The sequence below is a fragment of the Heptranchias perlo genome, chromosome 17 (genome assembly GCF_035084215.1).
Source record: "Heptranchias perlo isolate sHepPer1 chromosome 17, sHepPer1.hap1, whole genome shotgun sequence".
NCBI lineage: Eukaryota > Metazoa > Chordata > Chondrichthyes > Hexanchiformes > Hexanchidae > Heptranchias > Heptranchias perlo.
In genome coordinates this window covers 41,604,400-41,622,492 of record NC_090341.1, presented here as the reverse complement: position 1 = coordinate 41,622,492, position 18,093 = coordinate 41,604,400, and the positions used below count along the sequence as shown (strand labels likewise).

At 40.3% G+C, this 18,093-nt stretch overlaps 1 protein-coding gene across 2 annotated transcripts in view; it reads left to right on the top strand.

Annotated features, from left to right (window-relative positions):
- Window positions 1-18,093, top strand: part of chl1b (cell adhesion molecule L1-like b) — a 513,752-nt gene that overhangs the window by 155,612 nt on the left and 340,047 nt on the right. For both annotated transcript variants that reach the window (XM_067998921.1, XM_067998919.1), the window contains exons 5-6: window positions 10,208-10,330; window positions 11,704-11,874. In XM_067998921.1, coding sequence (XP_067855022.1) covers window positions 10,208-10,330; window positions 11,704-11,874 — 294 coding nt within the window. The remainder of the gene's footprint in view (window positions 1-10,207; window positions 10,331-11,703; window positions 11,875-18,093) is intronic.

Here is an 18,093-nt window from a genome sequence, read left to right as displayed (position 1 = left end):
CACTCTCAGAACCTCTTGCCTCTTCCTCTCCCATTATTATGCAGAACTGTGGTCTATTCATTGGGAAGACCATTCCAGCTGCTTAATCCTTCTGAACGCGTTAGGGGGGAATGAGGGTCTGAAAAATTTTGGATGCACTGAGACTCATAATTTGGTTAAATCCAGGAAACTTGCATGGGCTGGTCTTTTGCATGGGGGACTGAGATTTGTAAATAAGCAGCAGAGGGTTTCGGGGTGAACGTATCTGAGATGCGATGTAAACAGTCAAGGAAAATAGTGCGTAATGACGTTTCAGCGTAAAACCAGCATAAATCAGTTACGTGCGAATTTCTTCGGAAAAGAACAATGCAACGCCACTCTTGCGCGTAATTACGCTGAAACTTTCCAGGAAATTCTGGGCCAAAGTTGTATCCAAGTATCTATTTTGATACAAACATTTCAAAGGTTTGTTGTGCAGTGCAAGAAATTGTATGGATGTTCATTTATTATTTCAGTGTCCCAATTCAGAAGCAGGCTTGTAAACATGATGTGATTTTGATTCAGTTTGAAATTTCACAATGAATATCCAATAAGCCAGTTATACCCCACAATGTGCATCAGTGAAAGGGGCTTTTGGCTCTACTTCAATGGAAGCTTTATTGGACCACCTGGGAACCTTCTAAACCAAATTTTGAATCTTTTTAATATTAACAGGATTTTTTTTTAGTGCTAGCAGGCAACTGGCTCTCTGCTAAAGTTACAATTTAACCAATAATGAGAGAGCTTTGTGCATGTGTACAAGCATGTCAGTGCTGACCTTTCTTTTCCCTGGCTAGAGAGCAATGTGCGACTTGGCTGTGTAACTCATGTCTGCCAGAACTGCATTGGCACTAAATTTGTGTGAACTGCTGTTCTTTACAGTGGAGTCTGGATGATTGGAGTCTGGATTGATTCTGGAGTCAAGAAGGACAAGGGCAGCAGACGCATGGGAACACTGCCACCTGCACGTTCCCCTCCAAGTCACACACCATCCTGACTTGGAAATATACTGCCGTTCCTTCATTGTCACTGGGTCAAAATCCTGGAATTCCCTACCTAACAGCAGTGTGGGAGTACCTTCACCACACGGACTGCAGCGGTTCAAGAAGGTGGCTCATCACCACCTTCTCAAGGGCAATTAGGGATGGGCAATAAATGCTGGCCTTGCCAGCAATGCCCACATCCCATGAATGAATTTTTAAAAAGTGACTGTTAAACTGATTGTGTGAGGATACATATTAATCTGATGCTATTGTCATAAGTATTTCTGTGTTTACAAGGTAAATAATACCTTAAATCGTCAATCCATCGCTAACCTTCTAATAGGTTCACCTTTGAATTTATGTTGAGACTTATGCTGGTGTTTTGGTGTGAGACCATGGTATTTGACTATAACTGGAGTCATAACTGCCACACTCAAAATAAATGTAAGGAATCTTACAACACCAGGTTATAGTCCAACAAATTTATTTTAAAATCACAAGCTTTCGGAGATTATCTCCTTCGTCAGATGAATGAATATATTCATCTGACGAAGGAGATAATCTCCGAAAGCTTGTGATTTTAAAATAAATTTGTTGGACTATAACCTGGTGTTGTAAGATTCCTTACATTTGTCCACCCCAGTCCATCACCGGCATCTCCACATCACACTCAAAATAAATTCAGTTTTGTTTCTAACTCAATACTTCACACAATTGTATTGAGGTAAATTAGATATTTATAACTGATATGTAAAATAACATACAGTAACAACCATTCAGGGACCTTTTAGTAGTGAGACCACTTAACAATGATCACATTAAATTATCCATGAACCATTTTTTATAAGAGTATTTTACTTTCTTTCTTTCCCTATTTGGTTTCCTATGACTCACACCATTCCTATCCAAGAGAGCAGATGGCTACTCTGTTTCCCAGACCTCTCCCGATGCCACTGTATAATTGGCTGCTAGGAGGTGTGCAAGAGTTCCCTTCTTCTGATTTTCCCTTCTCCCTGTGGAGAAGTACTTGATCTCTTCTCAATGGTGAGCTGATCGGCAATTCACCAAAAGGGAATTGCAAGTGAGAAATTAAAATATTTAAAGAATTTTTATTTCTAAATACAACTATTCATTTAATAGTTCTAACTGTGCTCGAACTCAAAATCGGTTGATCCCGGGTAACACTTGTTTCCCTAGAGTTGGTCCCAGTCTAAGAGTTAAACTCAAAAATAAAAAAAAGACAAAAGCCGTCTTGATGTAGATTTAACCCAAAGTAACATTTTAGAAATACATTTGAAGTATAACCCTCTCGATAGATCTTAGAAGTATCTACTGTTGCAACTGGGCAATATTTTCTGCTCTGTGTGATACCAGAATTACATGGCTGTGCTATCTATTCCTGAATAGGTTTCTTAACAAGAAATGTTCAGTGTTGGATAACACCCTGCAGGGCACAAAATTACATTTTTAAATTCAATTTGAGATGGCTGAAGTGTGTTTGATTTGGTATTTTAATTTTTTTGGACAAATATAATCATTACATTGAACCTATATGGTAAGCAGAGACAAATATTTTAGGTTTTTTGTGATTTGTTCCGTATCTTTTTATGCTTTTCCAACTGCGAACTACAAGGGCTGTAACAACAAGAACTTGCATTTATATAGTGCCTTTAACATTGAAAAATGTACCAAGGCGCTTCACAGAGGGAAAATGAAAAGAAATGGATATATACAATCCCGCATAAGTAACTATTAATAGGTCATGTGCCTTAGATCCAGTATCTTTGCAAAGATAGGCCTGGTGCTCCACTGTTGTCCTGTCTATTCTGAGATTGCTTTGACATTTAATGGTCACTTGAAACATTTTGCATAATTCTGCCTCCAATAGAGAAATCATATAAATGCTGCTTACTGCACTCCTCTCTATGACCTAAAACCAAATTGAACTGCCTTCTCAAGTGCAATAGTATATATTATCAAAACAATTGATAATACTGGAGTTATTTCAAGGCTGTAATAACATCTTATGGCTTCATTTTTATGGCTTATTATGCCAAACAGCTTGGTGAAATCACTGCATCGTAATCATGATCAGATATCAATTATTCTGTTTATTTCCCCTAATTCTACAACATGCTTTTCAACAAAGCACACTTCTTGCAGTGCTCCAAAATAGCCTCACGGCAAGTATTTGGAGTATTTTTAAAAACAGCCCAGATGCTGAGGAAGTAGGGAGAATCTTAAACTCTACAGCTAGGCAATTATCAGGATGCATTTGACAGTTTTTTTCCAGATACCTTTGACTTATCTTAGTTTGAATGACACTGAATTGAGAAAGCTCTTGGTATATGTAATATGGGTTAAAGGACTCAGCACTAAAATGCAGTTTTAGGAATTTAGATTGCCTTTCTTCCTTACCCTGTCTTCCCAGTAGGTCAACAGTGTAAATCCAACGTGTGATATTGTACTAAGCCATGAAAATCAAGATGATCCAAGGTTTATCTCTGGTCTCTGCTGAGACTACCAACCTTAGTTAGATGGCACTGGGGTGCTACAATTTCTATCTGCATATCCGGAGGGGTTGAGATTTCCACTCCTGATTCCCCTTGCTAAAAAGAAAAAATATCGATGTGAATCGCAGGTGAGGAGAAACTGGCCTCTGTTGAGATATCTCTGCTAGTCAATTAGTCCACTCTCAGACATGAAGAATGGTCAATTGGGAGAATACCAACTGGCTACATCTACCTATGGGACCATACCCTACCATGATTCTTCATGTCTAGCAATGAAAGGGTAAGTGGGAAAAAATCAGAGAGAAAAATGTATGGAGCAACACAGGAAATCTCATCTCCCTTTTCTTGGTGGCAGCCCACTGTACAGACAGGAGCTTACAGTGAACAGGCATTAAGGGCCGAATCCAAGAATTATGGCAGAAGCAGTCAGGTGCATGGCGCGCTCTGCATCAATCCCATTCTTGAAATACCCACATTGAAAATTTTATCAAATTATAGTGAGTTACTATGCTTTAGTACACCTGGAGCTTGGATGATGTCATAAGTTGCAAAAGCAATATTAGAACAGTTTGCAATCATTTGAATCAGGACACTGTAGAACACCTTCAAACCTAGTTTAGTCATAAAAAATAAACCTTTTTGAGGGGGTTTAGAATACAAGATGAATACAAAAATTAAATTATATCCTTACTACTTAGTTCTGTACATCTATTGTTCTTTATAATTTAATATTGCAACACAGTCTCTTCGAGAACAAAATGGAGAAAATGGTTAGTTTTTAAAATTCATTTTTGGGATGTGGATGATGCTGGCAAAACCGTATTTATTGTCCACCCTTGTTGTCCTGAAAAGGTGGTGGTGGGCCATTTCCTTGAACCTCTGGAGTCCTTGTGGTGATGCTCCCACAATGTTGTTAGGTAGGAAATTCCAGGAAGCTGGCCCAGCGATGATGAAGGAATGTTATATGTCCAAGTCAGGATGTGGGGGACTTGAAGGGGAACCTGGAGGTGCTGACACTGTTGCTCTTGACCTTCTTGGTGGTAAAGGTAGCACCTGTTGAAGTATTCTTGGTGAGCTGCTACATCTTGTAGATCTTCCATTTTGTAGCCACAGTGTGTTGGTGATGGAGGGAGTGGATATTGAGTCCAGTAGTGGGGCATCAATCAAATAAACTGCTCTGTCCTGGATGGTGTTGAGCACCTTGAGTGGTGTAGATGCATGCATCCATGCAAGTACCGAATATTCCATCACACTCCTGATTAAAACCTTGTAGATGGTGGAGAGACTTTGTGGGAACAAGAGGTGAGACATTCATTGCAGTGTTACCCAGCCTATTCCCTGCTCTTGTAGCCAGTATTGATATGACTAGTCCAGTTAAGCTTGTGGTCACTTGGTGGGGAACTTTGTAATGGTGGTGTTAATGTGGGTTAATGGGAGATGGCTGGAATTTTTCTTGTGAGATGGTCATTACTTGAAACTTTTCTGGCGCAATTGTTAGCTGCCATTTGTCAGTCCAAGCCTGGATGGTATCCTGGTCTTGTTGTAGGCTGGCAAGGGCTGCTTCATTATTGGAGGAGTGTGAATGGAGATGAACACTATGGAAATATCGGCAAACAGCCCCACTCCTGACTTCATGATTGAGAGAAAATCATTCATGAAGCAGTTGAAGATGGTTGGGCAAAAGACGCCTCCCTAATAAACTCCTGCATTGATGTCCTAGGACTGTGATGACTGGCCTCCAACAACCACAACCATCTTCCTTTGTTTAAGGTATGACTCCAGCTACTGGAGGGTTTTCCCTTTGAGCTTCATTTGCATCAGTTTTGCTAGGGTTCCTTGGTGTCTTACTTGGCCATGTGCTGCATTGATGTTGAGGGCAGCTACCGTCACCTCTGCTCTAGCATTCAGCTTGCTTCCATGTCTGGATCAAGGCTGTGATGAGGTTTGGAGCCGAGTGGCTCTGATGGAACCCAAGCTGAGGATCAGTGAGCAGGTTATTGGTGAGTAGGTGTCACTTGATAGCATTATTGATGACTATTTCTGTCAAGAACTGCAGGATGTGTTGAGCTATGTGGCAGTGTACAATTTGGCCACTGATGGCCCACATCTCCTCATGGATGCCCAGTTTTGTACTGCTAGGTATGTCCTTAATCTGTCTCACTTAGCATGATGGTAGTGCCACACTATATGATGAAGGATGTTCTCACGGTGGAGACTTCATCTCCAAAATAACTGGTGATGTAACTTCTACTAATGCTGTTGAGGACAGATATGTTTGTGACAGGTGGGTTGTTTAGAATGAGGTGAAGTAAGTTACTTCCTTATGTTGATTCCTTTGCCACGTGATGCAGGCCCAGTCTGGCAGTTTTGTCACTCAGGACTCAGCCTGCTCAATCAATGGTGGTACTACTGAGCTACTGTTGGCGGTGGAGATTGAAGTCCCCGCCAAGAATGCATTCTGTGCCCTTGCTTCGCTTAGAACTTCCTCTGAGTAAGGTTCAATATAGAGGAGTACTAATTCATCAGTTGAGGAGTGTGGTCGGTGGTGATGAGCAGGTTTACTTTACCTGGAGTCATGACATCTCATCTTACGGACTTCCAGGGCCACTTCCATCTGACTGTATATCACAGTGCCCCCACCGTAAGGTGGGTCTATCCTGCTTGAGGGACAGGACATACCTGATGTAAGTATAGGATGTTGGCTGATAGACAGGATTCTGTATGCATAACTATGTCAGGCTGATGGTATACTAATTTGTGGGATATCTCTCCTAACTTGGGCTCCGGTCCCCAGATGTTAGTGAGGAGGGCTTTACAGTGTTAACTGGGCTGAGATCTATCTTAGTCTTATATTAATATAATGCCTGGGGCATCACTGATACATCAGTCTGATGTTCTTCTTCTTATTGATCTTTGAAGGCCACTTCAGAGGACATTAAAAATCAACCATATAGTGTGGGACTGGAATCATATATAGGCCAGACCGGGTAGGACTGTCAGACTCCCTTCCTTGAAGGACATTAGTGAACCTGTATAGTTTTTCCAACAATCTGGAAGCTTTCACTGTTATTTTTTTCTGGTGCTGCCAGGGCTATTGATTTCACAACTTGCCATTTTGGGATCTGAACTGGAGTCCTCGAGATTGCTAGTCCAGTGCTAGAGCCACTGTATCCACACAGTACCAAACAATTATTGCACCACCTATAATGGTGCAGCAGATATTCTTGCATTTACAGTGGCAGACTGGATTGAATATAGTTTCCAAGAGGTATGTCCAGTGATCACAGAAATGTGTATATGAGCTTCCCTGGTGGCCACATAGTCTAGGAGGTCTCAGGTTTGATTCCAGACCTATGCTCATCTCAGGTGGGTAGTAGATGCAATGCTGCAAATTACCTCAGCATCCCTCGGCTAGAGAAAGGAAAATCACCCAGGATCAATACTCCTGATTGCTGCCTAGTTAGCTCCACTTTATGTGTGAATATTGATTTGATACTCTCCAAGAGTAATTTGCTGATAGTGCCTCACACATGAAGAAGGACACTTGGGCAAGCCACTGGAGTACTGTCCGCTCTGTCTGAACTGTATCCCAGGGGAAACTGAAATGTATAGATGCTGTTGTTGTTAATTGTATGATTTATATCAATTAGATTTTAGATTTGAGGTTAGGATCAGATCGGCCATGATCTTATTAAATGGCGGAGCAGGCTCGAAGGGCCGATTGGCCTACTCCTGCTCCTATTTCTTATGTTCTTATGAGTGTTAATTGTATTGAGGTGGTGGGTATCAATTGGGGACTCTCTTGTATCCTTTTTATAGAACAGCTTATCTAGGGTGTGGTGTGTGTGTAAGGGGAATCTCTACAAACAAAGGCTTGGAAACAACTGAAGACCAGGCTGTAGTATTCTGTCCTTCATCACATGGCTATCCAATTATATCAGTAGTTCAGACAATGGGAGTCTAGAACTCTGATGGAGCTAACACCATGTAGCATATTTTTGTGTTGTTTAAGATAGCTGCTATAAGTTTTTAAAAATTATTGGGAAAGAAAGAACTATTGTGCCTTTCACATCCTTCACATTCAGATTGAGACATCCCAAAACGCTTCATAGCCAATGAGTTATTTTTGAAGTGCAACTATGATGTAGAAAAACATGGTAGCCAATCTGTGCACAACAAGGCCCGACCACCAACAGTGAGATGAATGAGATGAATGACCAGTTAATCTACTTTGGTGTTGGTCGATGGGATGAAACTTGACCAGGAGACGAGGAGAGCTCCTTTTTTTTCTCTCGTCCACTTAAGCAGGCAGATAGGGCTTCGGTTTGAAATCTCATCCAAAAGACTGCAGCTCCAACAATGCAGCTCTCCTTCAGTACTGCACTGAAGTGTCAGCCTAGATTATATGCTCAAGTATGTAGTGGATCTTGAACACACAAGCTTCTGACTCAGAGCTAATAAAAGCACTAATGAGGCAAGCTGCCACTTGAAATGCATGTGTTACTGTAAAGTTTTGAACTAAACAAAGCACATATTTTTCTATGTAAGGAAATGTTTCTACTATTCTGATAGACTGAATGTTTCTGATAAATGTTGCCAATTTAATTGTATAATTTATGTTAGTGGAATTCTTTCGTGTCAAATTCTTAGTTTACATTTTTAGGTGATTTTTGTTTCTGTTCATCAAGTTGTGAGATGATAATAATGGAAAATTGAATATTTTTCTATTTCTGGCACAAGTGTCAGCATCAAATACTCCAGGTTAGCAGGAGAGAAAACTCTTTTCCCTCTGCCTGAACAAAATACTTTACCTCTAACCTCAGAAGAGCATCCTATTCTACTGCACCATGGTAAATTTTTCCCCTATTTCCCATACCAGATATCTTTGTGGTCTCTCTAAGTGAAATTTGGTCTTAACTGTACCAAAGTTATAGGAAATGTTGAAATGTTGTCCCACATCCAATGGAAACTGGATTAGACTCATTGAAAACATTTTTTCAGAGGACCCTTGGAAAGTGAAAAAAATCTTAACATAAGTTTGGGCAGTATTTAACCGGCGTCCAAGAGTTGGAAGCACAGAGTGCTGACACACTCTGCACCTTTGCTGCCAAAGTCCTAATTCTTGGTACATAATCTAATACTTATTGTTGTTTTTTTCTTGTACAGTGAAAAACATGACTAGTTCCAGGTTGCTTCAGAAATTTGGAATTGATGAGCTGCTTTTTCACTTGACTTCCGTAGTACTGATGGAAAAAATACAAAAGAAAGACTTGCATTTAAATAGCATCTTATATCATCAGAAACCTCTAAAGTGCTTCACATACAATGAAGGACATTGATATTTTTATGACTACTCATTCTGCATCCAACAAAATTTTACAGTTTTGGTCAGGACCCCAGGCAGGACCCCGATGTGTCTGAATAATAACATGGGGGTCTTCAACATCCACCAGAAAATACAGATGGGACCTTAATTTAATGTCTCATCCAAAAGAATGCCTTCAGCAACACTGTAGCACTCCTTCAGCACTGCTACATCAGCCTAGGTTATGTGCTGATGTGAATTACACCTTCATTTAGATTTCATGATTCAGAAGTGAGTGCTACCAACTGAGCAATGTAACAAGCACTTTTAGTCTTTGTAATATGGATTAAAATTATCTAAACGTAAAAATATTTAATCTTCTTTAAGCTTTATATTCTTGCTGAAAGGTAAAGCTGTCAGGTTAAACAAAACAATTTTGGGCTGATGTCAGAAAAAACGTCTCACAGAAAGAGTAATTAACACCTGAAATAGTCATCCAGATAGAGAAATGAAGGGGATGACATTAACTTTATTGAAGATAGAGGGTGTGATGGTGGATCTAAAATTGTTTTTTTTTGAACCGATGAGCTAAATTGGGCCGGATTGCCCCCCTTGTCTGTATTTATCTTGTGATAGTAAAGATTATATGTATTGTTTGGTCAGTAGAGTTTAAATATTATTTATTAAGAAGTTCACTTCAATAAAAATCTCTCGAGACTGAATGACACTGTATGATTATAGAACACCAACGTTGTGTTATACCCAAAAACATGCCTCCTGTGTGCAAGTGTGTTTGTATTTTTTTAAGATTTAATGAACAGGATTTCTAAAACAAAGTGCATGAAGAAGTAGCCAATTTGCAAATCACAACCTAATTACTCATTTATTCTGCAAATTAATCAGAAACTGAAAACAGTTAAAATCATAGTTTTCTAAAATATGCTGTGTTTAGGACAGTAAATTGTCTATATTTAATGTGTTGAGCATTTAGAAATGGATAATTCTGTGCTTTTGTTCTGTGCTTTTCATGCTTTTGTAGTTTAACTGTTGTGACTCCAACAGGAATGGTGCATAATAATTACAGTCAATGAAAAATTGTTAAGTGCCAGGCAATTTTATTCTGGCATCAAACTTGTGCTTGAACCAACCATGTGTTTAGCGGCAGTCAGCTATAACTTTATGTGTACAAGAGCGAATCTGTAACTTGAACAGTTAACTATTGATTTCCATTTGGTTGCTGATTTTGTTATTCAAGTTTTATGTCTTGTGCTCGCCTGCTGAGTTTTTCTCTTTTCTTCTGCTCTCATTCCCTTATTTGATATTTGGAGTTGGCATTTTTCATTACTACTGAACTTTATATATTATGACTCGTACTTTTGTTCTTTCAGCTATCCCAAGATTTCCAAAAGAGAGCATGGAACCTTTTAGGGTAGATGAAGGGGAGTCTGTGGTGTTACCATGTAAACCTCCCAGTGGGCCACCTCCATTAAATATTTATTGGATGACCAGCAGTAAGTACTATCTTTTACATGTTTATGACAGCAGATTCTAGCCAGTTGTTAAACTAAATTGTTAAAGTCTATCTGCATGATATCTGGTAATTACCTTTTTTCACTGTTCGATAAAGAAGCAAATATTGGGCTCATTGGCCTAAATGGCTTTTTGCTGTTGTGAAATTTTCTCAAATTTCCTATAAAAGTAGTAACATGTGAAAGGAAAGGTCAAGTAATGTAATCCATTTTTTATTTTACAGTCCTTCTGCTGTAAAAATGTGTCATTCTAAAATTGCATTGATGACTTGATATTTTACTCTTTTGGAGTGTATAAAATATTACACAGTAGATATAGGGTAAACTCAGATTATTTCTTCAAAGTCAATCAAGAAATTAGGTCCAGAGGACATAAATGGAAATTAGGAAAATTTAATTTAAAATGAAAGAGTAATAAATATTTAGAATAAGCTATCAGACAGGGCAATACAGTCCCCACCACTTACACCGTCCATATTTCGGGTAAATAGCACTAATCATCTGCCATTTCCATAGGAGCCGCTTACAACGTATTAAGCGCACTGACTATTTCGGGAAGTTCAGTAAATACGTACCCATTTAAAAGGCTATGCTGATCTCAGCCAAAACCACGTCCTCAAGTAGTTTCAATGAACTGTTCACACCTTGTTAATCCCCTGTTTATATTTTCCGATTTAAAAGGCTCTGCTGATTTCAGGCAAAGTCAGGTCTTCAAGCAGTTTCAATCAGCTGTTCGCACTTCGATAAATTGCGATTACCTCAGTGATGAGATTCTGGAAGCAACTGTTAAGAATTAGGAGAGGCAGTTGCTTGGTGCGATTCCCTATTTTAAAAAAAATGTTGGTTACTTGTCTTTTTGGTGTTACCGTCCACTGCGTATAGCAAGCAAATTGTGTTAACACCAATACACCCACTATAAGCGGTGGGGATTGTACTAACAAAATCATTGGGGTTGTTCAAAGTATAGTTACATGCAATGATGGGAGAGTGAGCGGACCAGAGGGATGAGGTTAATTGACAAAATGGCCTTTTCTTGTTGCAGCCTTTCTTAACTTTCTTTTAACTGCATAAACAGGTACCAAAAAAAATGACACTTTCCCAGATCTATAAGAATAATTGTGTTTCAGAAAGTTAGAGATAATCACTGTAGTAAAAATATGAGTTACTGTTAATTCATTTTTAGTTGTAATTCATTGATAACATTATTTGTACAATCAATTGACAGCTTCATTGGGATGAAAAAGAGAAATAGGCATATTATAAATTGTGGAAGGGAAGTTAGAAAGGAGTGTTCTGATAGCAAATCGTCATTTACAGTAAAAATTACGATTTCATAAAAGTTTTTTATTTTTCAGAAATTCAACGCATACAGCAGAACAGCAGAGCTTCCCAGGGACTTAACGGAGATCTTTACTTTTCAAATGTCCAGTCAACTGATAGCCGTGATGACTACCTTTGTTTTGCACATTTTTCCAGAACAAGAACAATTGCACAGAAAGAGCCCATCAGCCTGATTGTTAAACCTTGTAAGTTTTCATTCTTTTAGTGACTATTTCTGAACAGAAATAAATAACAATACATAGAGGTAACATCTCAAAATACGTTACAAGGATATGGCTGTGGTTGTGGAAAATGAACAGCAACAAACAGGATACAACAACAATAACAACAACTTGCATTTATATAGCGTCTTTAACTTAGTGAAATGTCCCAAGGTGCTTCACAGGAGCGTTATCAAACAAAATTTCATATCGAGCCACATAAGGAGGTAATAGGTCAAGTGATCAAAAGCTTGGTCAAAGAGGCAAGTTTTAAAGAGCATCTTAAAGAAGGAGAGAGAGGCGGAGAGGTTTAGGGAGGGAATTCCAGCTGAAGGCTCGGCCGCCAATGGTGGAGTGATTAAAATCGGGGATGTGCAAGAGGCCAGAATTGGAGGAGCACAGAGATCTCGGAGGGTTGTTGGACTGGAGGAGGTTACAGAGATAGGGAGGGGTGAGGCCATGAAGTGATTTGAAAACAAAGATGATAATTTTAAAATCGAGGCGTTCACGGACCAGGAGCCGATAAAGGTCAGCGAGCACAGGAGTGATGGGTGAACGGGACTTGGTGCGAGTTAGGATACGGGCAGCAGAGTATTTGGATGAGTTCAAGTTTATGGAGGGTGGAGGATGGGAGGCCAGCCAGGAGACCCCTGGACTCGTCCAATCTGGAAGTAACAAAGGCATGGATGAGGGTTTCAGCAGCAGATGAGCTGAGGCAGTGACGGAGTCAGGTAATGTTGTGGAGGTGGAAGCAGGTGGTCTTGGTGATGGAGTGGATATGTAGTCAGAAGCTCATCTCGGGGTCAAATAGGACTCCAACGTTACGAATGGTCTGGTCAGCCTCAGATAGTAGCCAGGGAGAGGGATGGAGTCGGTGGCTAGGGAACGGAGTTGGCTTCGGTCTTCCCAATATTTAGTTGGAGGAAATTTTTGCTCATCCAGTACTAGATGTCGAACAAGCAATGTGACAAATGAGAGACAGTGGAGGGGTTGAGGGAGGTGGTTGTGAGGTAGCGCTGGGTATCGCCTGGATGTGGAATCTGATGTGTTTTCGGATGATGTTGCCGAGAGGCAGCATGTGGATGAGAAATCGGAGGGGGCCAAGGATAGATCCTTGGAGGGTTCCAGAGGTAACGGTGCAGGAGCAGGAAGAGAAGCCATTGCAGTTAATTCGCTGACTACAACTGGATAGTTAAGAATGGAACCAGGTGAGCGCAGTCCGACCCAGCTGGACAGAGGAGAGACATTGGAGGAGGATGGTGTGATCAACTGTGTCAAAGGCTGCAGACAGGTCGAGAAGGTTGAGGAGGGATAGTTTACCATTATCACAGTCACATAAGATGTAATTTGTGACTTTGATAAGGGCCGTTTCAGTACTGCAGCAGGGGCGGAAACCTGATTGGAGGGATTCAAACAAGGGGAGATGTCAGCAATGTCAACTTAGTAAAATTCAGCTAGCATGTTAATATATAATTTGTGCTTACTATGAGCTCTCAGACCACACCATCAGTTTCTGATGTCTCGTACAACAACAGAAGTTCCCCTCTTGATGATACCGTTTTCCTCCCATCTGGCCCATTCCTTTAAGCAACTGACAACTGCATCCTATCATGTTTCTTCAACCTGCCCAACATTCAGAAAAACATCTGCTCCCCAGTTGAGTCATTCTGGAACTCCTTTTATCACGCCAGTATTGGAATGTGTTTCAGTTGATGCGAGTTATTTCTGTAAGGCCCATTTGAACTTGTTGCCTTAAGTAGGTAGAAATGATTCCCAAAACCACCTGGAACTGGGACTGCAAATCCCACTATTTCTGCAATTAGTTCCAGGAAGTCCCTCCACATCTTTGATATACAAGGACAAGCCCATAACGTGTGGAAGTGTTACTTCAATGTCAATACAGTGCCAGCATTTATGTGTGCAATCTGTGCTTTTCTATGCAACCCACTGTCCAGCATACTCTGCACAATACCTTGTACTGAATAAGTTTAGTTCTTTGTCATTCAGACATCCCTCATGCACTGAAGAACTTGTCCAATCTTGGACAGGCAATCAAATATTATTTTTTTGCCCTCATGTCACAGAGACCATCCTCTTCCTCCAAGTGATCTCTGTGTAAAATCCCAGGAGCTGCACAATGGCTCAATGCTTTGATCCCCCAATTTTGGGAAGGATTTTTGTACTCCCACACTGCTTTTATTCAATTTCTACGACAACGCCCTTCAATTTTAGGAGAAATAAGTACAGATTTTAGCCCAGTTATATATATTATCCATTTCTCTTTTCACTGATTCCTCACGTGCAAGCTTAATTGAGGCTGACCCCTCCTAGTTATGATGTCAATCCCAACCGCCCATCCACTTGACGTCAACCCCGACCGCCCATCCACTTGACGTCAACTCCGGACACTAGTCTTTTTAACTAATCTGGTAAAATTGTATGTTTTGGGAACAAAACGCCACTGTTCTTGAAGCTTCTTTCCGAGTGCTACATCTTCATGCTTTCAGCAGGTCCAGTCTATAAAGCAACAATACTTGAGATTATCAAGCAGCAGGATTTTTTTTTGTTACCCCAAGTGATATCTCCAGAATATAACTTTTTTTCTGTTGAAAAGAAAAACACCCAGGCCAGTGGTGGGTGCTTTTTCCCAGAATAAAGCTTAGTATCTCAGCTTGCCCCGTCTTGAATCCAAACTCAGGGACATGTATAAAATTTAAAGCTTGGTACTCTGGCTTTGAGTATGGAGTAGACTAGGCTCTCAGATACACTCTTTTATGTCTCTGCTGCTTTTCTACCAAAGATATTTGAAAAAAAATATTAGCACCAGCTTTGTTTTATCATTCAAACCCAGATCCAGCAGACTCTGGATATTGTATTCTGTAGCCTGCAAAACTGAGAGGCTTCCTTACACCCCTGCCAATCACAGATTGTAGGGGATGTGTGAAATTTTTCACCTGGCCACTTTCCAGTTGCCTGGCAAATAAAATAAACAAAACAAAGTAAGATTCTATTGTACAGAAACTAAAAGTGCTGGAAATTACTAATATTAAATATTAAGAGACAGTGGGGAACGAGAACAATTTCTACTCAAACCCATTACAAGGGGTGCACCCATCAGGTCTTGATGTGTGTTTGAGGTTCCTAAGCCTGGAACACAACATTATTAACAGTCCTTTGTTTTTATGTTCACCAACTCAGGGCTGTCGGAGCTCCTGGAAATTTTCTGTTGTGTGGAAAGGAGATATCCAATAACGTCAAAGAGACCAGTGAATTGGCTACTGGAGTGCATTCTCCATTGTATTATTTAGTGGGTAAATGCCCAAAAAGTCACATCCCATAGCTACTTGTCCTCACAGGGGTGTTTGCTTGTGCTGTTGGGGAAGGTTTAAACTAGAGTGGCAGGGGGATGGGAACCTAGGCGGGGAGTCAGAAGGGAGTAAAGTTGAGAAGCAAGAGGGGAAGACCCAGGGGAAATTTACAATGCAAATAGTACAACAGTTGTTCAAGAACAAGTGAAACGGAAAAGCATAGAGCAGCAGAAAGAAAGTGTACTTTAGACACTACAGATAAAGTGAAAACTAGAAGGTGTAAGGCGATTACCCCGGCATCAAAGCTGAAGGTCAGGCTAGGGTGTGTGGCCCAACTAAGAGTTCTATATACAAATGCACGGAGTATAAGGAATAAATTAAATGAACTACAGGTTCAAATTCAAATTGGAGGGTATGACATGATAGCTATTACTGAGACATGGCTGCAGGATGGTCAGGATTGGGAGCTAAATATATCGGGTTATAAGGTCTACAGGAGAGATAGGGAAAATGGAAGAGGGGGAGGAGTAGCCTTACTGATTAGAGATGAAATCACGTCAATGATAAAGGCGGATATAACGAGAGGTAAGCAGCCAACAGAGACCTTATGGGTTGAATTGAGAAAGAGGAAAGGATCTAAGACTATAGTGAGAATTGTGTATAGGACCCCTGGCAGCAGCTCTGAAGTGCTAGATTGTATAAATGCAGAGATTAGACAAGCGTGTAAGAAAGGCATAGTAGTCTTAATGGGGGACTTTAACCTTCACATAGATTGGGAAAAGCAGACGAGCAACTGTCAGAAAGGTAATGAATTTCTTGAATGTGTTCAGGATAGTTTTCTTCAGCGATATGTCCTAGAGGCAACAAGGGGGCAAGCCATATTAGATTTAGTAATGATTAATGAACCAGATTTAGTTAACAGCTTAACTGTACGCGAACAACAATCCAATAGCGATCATAACATGATCGAGTTCAATGTAGTGTTTGAAAGAGAAAAAAGTGAGTCAGCTGTTAAGATTCTAGACTTGGGTAAGGCCGACTTCAATGGGATGAGACAGAGGCTGTCCACAGTAAACTGGGCAAATCTGTTAATGGGTAAAATGACTGATGATCAGTGGGAAATGTTAAAAGAAACATTTAATGTGATACAGAATCGGTTTATACCCCTGAGGGGCAAGAACTCTACTTGCCAAAAAAAACAGCCATGGACAACTAAAGAGGTAAGGGACAGTATAAGACATAAGGAAAGGGCATACAGAAAGGCAAAAAATGGCACAGATCCTGGCGAATGGGAAAGATACAAAGATCAACAAAGCGTCACAAAACAGATAGTAAGAGCTACAAAAAGAGTATGAAAAGAAACTTTCAAGGGATATCAAAACCAATACGAAGAACTTTTATGGTTACATTAGGAAAAAGAGGGTGGTCAGGAGCAGTGTTGGCCCCTTAAAAACTGAAAGTGGGGATATTGTCATTGACAATGGGGAAATGGCGGATATGTTGAACGATTACTTTGCGTCAGTATTTACAGTAGAAAAAGAGGATAGCATGCTGGAAATCCCAAGAAAACTTATATTGAATCGGGGACAGGGACTCGATAAAATTAATATAAGTAAAGCAACAGTAATGAAGAAAATAATAGCACTAAAGAGTGACAAATCCCCAGGACCAGATGGTTTCCATCCCAGGTTTTTAAAGGAAGTAGGTGAGCACATTGCAGATGCCCTAACTATAATCTTTCAAAGTTCTCTAGATTCAGGAACTGTCCCTCTGGATTGGAAAATTGCACATGTCACTCCGCTTTTTAAGAAAGGAGAGAGATGGAAACCAGGGAATTATAGACCAGTTAGCCGAACATCTGTTGTGGGGAAAATGCTGGAGTCTATAATTAAGGATAGGGTGACTGAACACCTCGAGAATTTTCAGTTAATCAGAGAGAGCCAGCATGGATTTGTGAAAGGTAGGTCGTGCCTGATTGAATTTTTTGAAGAGGTGACTAAAGTAGTGGACAGGGGAATATCAATGGATGTTATTTATATGGACTTCCAGAAGGCATTTGATAAGGTCCCACATAAGAGACTGTTAGCTAAGATAGAAGCCCATGGAATCGAGGGAAAAGTACGGACTTGGTTAGGAAGTTGGCTGAGTGAAAGGCGACAGAGAGGAGGGATAATGGGTAGGTACTCACATCGGCAGGATGTGACTAGTGGAGTCCCGCAGGAATCTGTCTTGGGGCCTTAATTATTCACAATATTTATTAACGACTTAGATGAAGGCATAGAAAGTATCATATCTAAGTTTGGCGATGACACAAAGATTGGTGGCATTGTAAGCAGTGTAAATGAAAACATAAAATTACAAAGCGATATTGATAGATTAGGTGAATGGGCAAATGGAATTCAATGTAGACAAATGTGAGGTCATCCACTTTGGATCAAAAAAGGATAGAACAGGGTACTTTCTAAATGGTAAAAAGTTAAAAACAGTGGATGTCCAAAGGGACTTAAGGGTTCAGGTACATAGATCATTGAAGTGTCATGAACAGGTGCAGAAAATAATCAAGAAGGCGAATGGAATGCTGGCCTTTATATCTGGAGGACTAGAGTACAAGGGGGCAGAAGTTATGCTGCAGTTATACAAAACCTTGGTTCGACCGCACCTGGAGTACTGTGAGCAGTTCTGGGCACCGCACCTTCGGAAGGACATATTGGCCTTGGAGGGAGTGTAGCGTCGGTTTACTAGAATGATACCCGGACTTCAAGGGTTAAGTTACGAAGAGAGATTACACAAATTGGGGTTGTATTCTCTCGAGTTTCGAAGGGTAAGGGGTGATCTGATCGAAGTTTATAAGATATTAAGCGGAACGGATAGGGTGGATAGAGAGAAACTATTTCCG